At 39.8% G+C, this 4555-nt stretch overlaps 1 protein-coding gene across 1 annotated transcript; it reads left to right on the top strand.

Moving 5' to 3' along the window:
• Positions 1-2468: 2468 nt before the first annotated feature.
• LOC149181254 (E3 ubiquitin-protein ligase RZF1-like) lies at positions 2469-3313 on the top strand. The gene has a single exon (XM_089414133.1). The coding sequence runs from the start codon at positions 2474-2476 to the stop codon at positions 3311-3313; it is 840 nt and encodes a 279-aa protein (XP_089270259.1). The 5' UTR covers positions 2469-2473.
• The last annotated feature ends 1242 nt before the right edge of the window (positions 3314-4555 follow it).

Below are 4555 nucleotides of genomic sequence, written 5' to 3'. Positions count from 1 at the left end.
CATTTTGAGGCCCAACAACCCCTTGTCGCACCAGGAGTCCCAAAAATCAAGAATGGAAGTACATAGCAGCAAACGAACTCATGGATTAGAGGGATCTAATTCTGACAAAGAATATCCTATACACACATATGAAAATCAAATGTCCATTGTAACTTCCACTCCCAACACTGGAGGTTGGAGAAAAGTGGAAAAGAAGAAAGGTAGAAAAGAATAGGTTGCTGTAATTTCTAGGTTCTTTTATGTATTCTGTGTTAACATAATCAACTCATTTTGCATATGCTATTTAGCATCTACAACATGTAATTTTGTCTTATGAATAAAATTATGATTTTTCCAAGGGGAAAAAATCTATTATCAAGTCGTTGTGGGAGATTGGGGATAACTCTTTCTTGAGGAATCCAATCTTGGTCTGACTTGTTGGGTTGGAAAGAAGACTGGGAGGGCTACCACAATACAAAAGTTCAGACCTTGGATATACAAAAGTACAAAGACACAAAAAAAAAGGTTTCAATATCGAGCTCCTAAAGAGAAATAAAAAAAAAAGTGTGTATTTTTTAAATTTTGCATAACTTTTGTTTGAAAAAGCAGTTTGAAGTGATTCAAAGGGCATAGTGAAAAATAGATATCATTGTTTGATTCCAAAAATGCCTAGAAACAAAAAAAAAATGGAAACACCTAGTAAGAAACGAGAAAGATCTTCTATGACACATGAAGAAGAGGAAGAAATACAACATGATATATCAAAATTACAAGATCAAGTGCAACAAATTTCACTCTCACAAAGAGTAACCAACAATGAATTGGAAGTTATGATGAATGTTAACATGGATGGTTTAGAATAAAAAATAAAAACAGACATGAAAGGCTTGAAGGATGGTTTAAAAGAAGAAATGGAAGGTTTGACAAAGTTGCGACAAGAAATGTTTCCTAATGCAGACAAGGTATTTCATGAAACTCATGATGAGAAAAAAAATGAATGTTAATCATGATTTTAGAGACTCTAACTTTGGGTTGAATACCAACCAAATTCCAAAGATCGATATGATGAAGTTTGATGGTAAGGATCAAGTAACATAGATACTACATATGGAGCAATATTTCGATCTACATGATGTGAAACCCTCACAAAAGGTACATATTGCATTTTTATATTTAGAAACCAATCAATTTGTATGGTATCGATGACATTGTTCTCGTAAACCACTTGTTACTTGGTCAATTTTTACAAACGAAATGATATCACATTATGAGGATACAAAGAGAAACACCTTCTTTAGCCAATTGATAAATCTCAAACAAAATGGTTCAATGGTGGAGCACATTGAGGATTTCCAAAAATTGAATATCAAGGTAACTCATATTCTAGAGGAGCATAGGATTGATGTCTTCATAGGGACTTTAAATGATAATGCTCAACATGAGGTTCCCCTTTGGGAACCTGATTCATTGGGGAAGGTATTTAGGGTGGAAAGAAAAGTTGAACGCAAAATTATGGCAACAAGGAAGTCTACCACTCACAACTATAAAGATTGAAGTGTTGATGCTCATAGTATTCGTCAACCTATAAGGTTGACGCTATAAAAATTTGAGGAAAAAAGAGAAAAAGGGATTTGTTACAGTTGTGATAGAAAATACACTAAAGGTCATAAGTGTGTTGAGAAGAAATTATTCTACATAGATTGTGAAGAGGAGGAAGAAAAGGAACAAAAAACATCAAAAGAGGAGGATATACACTAGGAAGATACCTACAAGAAAGAAGAAATGAATCCGGCCATATCTTGTAATGCATTGGAAGGGATTACCACTCCTCAAACTCTCAAGATAGAAGGATATATCAAGAAGAAAAAGGTAATAGTGTTGATTGATTCAAGTAACCATAATTTTTTTCATTGTAAGCTAGGCAAGGAATTGAATTGCTTCCTATATCAAACACTAGAGTGTCAAGTGATGGTTGCAAATGAAGGAACTATAAAATTCTCTTGAAATTTCCATAATATCAAGCTAACCATGGGGTAATATCTATTGAATAGTCCAACGCTTTCCATACCAATGGGTGGTGTTGATGTTGTACTAGGTGTACAATGGTTACAAAATTTGGGGATGATAACTTTTAATTTTCAACTCTTTTCTTGAATTTTTTTTTGGAAGGAAAGGAAGTTGAATTAAGGGGTATTGCAGGGAAACCAGGAAATATAATCATCTCTAATGGCATGACAAAGCTTCTCATGAAAGAGAGATTCCTGAATCTGAAGAAGGAATTAGGGTTTTGGGAGCTTCTGCGATTCGAACTCGCAACATGTCGAGCCCAACCAAGAAGGAGCAACAACATGCTGAGAAGGAACCTAAGATGGAAGCACAGCCAGACTCCGTTGAAGCTGTTTCCATCGAGCTTCTAGCTCCCCTGGGATGGAAGAAACAGAATGAGCCGAGGCAAGTGCGAGGTCGCCTCTCTGAATTTTCAAGGTTTATCGAGATGGGTTCTAGAAGTAGTTCTCCCTACTGGTGCCATGCTTGCAATCGTATGTCAAGATTATCGGCCAGAGACCCTACCCTTTGTCCCACCTGTGGCGGAGGGTTTATAGAGGAAGTAAGCGATGGCGTTTCGATCTCTCGAACAAACCCCTTTGAGGGCTTCTTAATGGAGGACAGAGAGAGGCCTTCTGGGGCTAACCTCATGGCCGCCTTGCTCAGCCGGCTGAACAGCCGAGGAATCAATGAAGGCCATGACCACGTCCATGACCAGATGTTCTACAGTCCCCTTCTGATTCTCAGACGGGGCCTGATGGGGGCTAAGGGCCACATGGAGTTAATTTTGGGTGGTGATACAGAAAAAGAACCCAGGGCCTTGCCTGCAAACTTTGGGGATTATTTCATGGGCTCTAGATTAGAACAGCTCATAGAACAGTTGTCTCAGAATGATAGATGGGGCCCTCCTCCTGCCCCAAGTGCAGCCGTGGATGCAATGCCCACGATTAAGATCAATACTCGACATCTGGTTAACAATTCGCACTGCCCTGTCTGCAAGGACCAGTTCGAGGTCGGCGGCGAAGCCAGGGAGATGCCCTGCAAGCACATTTACCATTCAGATTGCATACTTCCCTGGCTGGCTCAACACAATACGTGTTCTGTCTGTCGCCATGGATTGTCGGGCGGTGTTCCTGATGGCACACAGGCTAGATCTTCATTCAGGCCCAGCAGTGTTGCCTCATACCCCTCCACACCTTCAGCATCTGGCGACCAAGGAAGCACATCCGATGATTATTTCCCTGAACCCTCTGCAACCATCGGCTACCAACGTTGCTCAACAGTCTAGCGATTCATGAACAAGTGCATGGACGAGCAACGACGAGTCCTGCTATATGGACTGTCTGCGGAGACACCCAGTGCACGGTCTAGAAACCTCCAGATGGAAGCAGAACCCCTGGTAAACCCTCAGCGATATCAATTTTTTATTAAAACCCCTTTGGGGATATCTATCTTGGTTTGGTTTCTTGCAACAGACTCTGTTTTACATCTGAAGAATAGCATTTTACACCATATTGGATATCCTGTCGGATCTCAACATCTGATATATGGGGGTAAAGCTCTCCAAGACACCAGACCTCTCATGGACTATAATATTATATCTACATCTACAATAATACTCAATATGAGACTGAGAGGTGGTGCAGCAGCAGACTACAGTAAATCAAAACAAACAGGAGGTGGCATAGAGAGCAGTTCAACAAAAAATATAGAAACACAATAGAAGCGCAAAAGTGCAGGGCTTTCCTTCAAGAACATCCTCCAAGGGAAAAATACTCCTACAACGACACCAAAGCAAGCTTGAATTGAACCTAGCCCTTATTGTGGAGCAATTGAATTATACCCCAGAATTAAACATAGATATACCAAAAATAGATGAACATTGTAATATTTTTGAAAAACAAGCTATTATCTGTGGATTCAACTGTTTTTGGCCAAAAATTGTCGAGCTCTTCCATTGGATTTTCACAAACTGGACTACACACTGTGAAATTCATCTTTATTCCAAGGGTTTCTTCATTGCAAATTTCCCTTCAATAGAGACCAGAGACATTATATTATAGGAAGGACCATGGTTCTGGGGATCCACGGGCCTCTTCATCACACCATGGTTTCCAGAATTTGAAGCAAATACTATGGTTGTATCCAGGACGCCTATATGGGTCCATTTACACAATCTGAGACATTATATTATAGGAAGGACCATGGTTCTGGGGATCCACGGGCCTCTTCATCACACCATGGTTTCCAGAATTTGAAGCAAATACTATGGTTGTATCCAGGATGCCTATATGGGTCCATTTACACAATCTCCCATTACATCTTTGGAACCAACAAGTCCTTGCAGGTATTGGCAACACCATTGGGAGATACATTAAAACGGACTCACAAAGACTTGAGGAAAGAATTTTCACTTTCGCACGAATTTGTGTGGAAGTAGATCTCAACAAAGGGCTGCTAGACCGCATACAATTGAAACACAAACAGAGGTGCTGGACATAGATACTAGATTATGAAAATACAACATTTA

This window comes from Pinus tabuliformis, chromosome 3_2, assembly GCF_031772625.1.
Source record: "Pinus tabuliformis cultivar Carrire ecotype Pingquan chromosome 3_2, CPIR1, whole genome shotgun sequence".
NCBI classification, from domain to species: Eukaryota; Viridiplantae; Streptophyta; class Pinopsida; order Pinales; family Pinaceae; genus Pinus; species Pinus tabuliformis.
The sequence above is the reverse complement of the archived record's forward strand: the minus strand, read 5'-3'. Positions and strand labels throughout refer to the sequence as shown.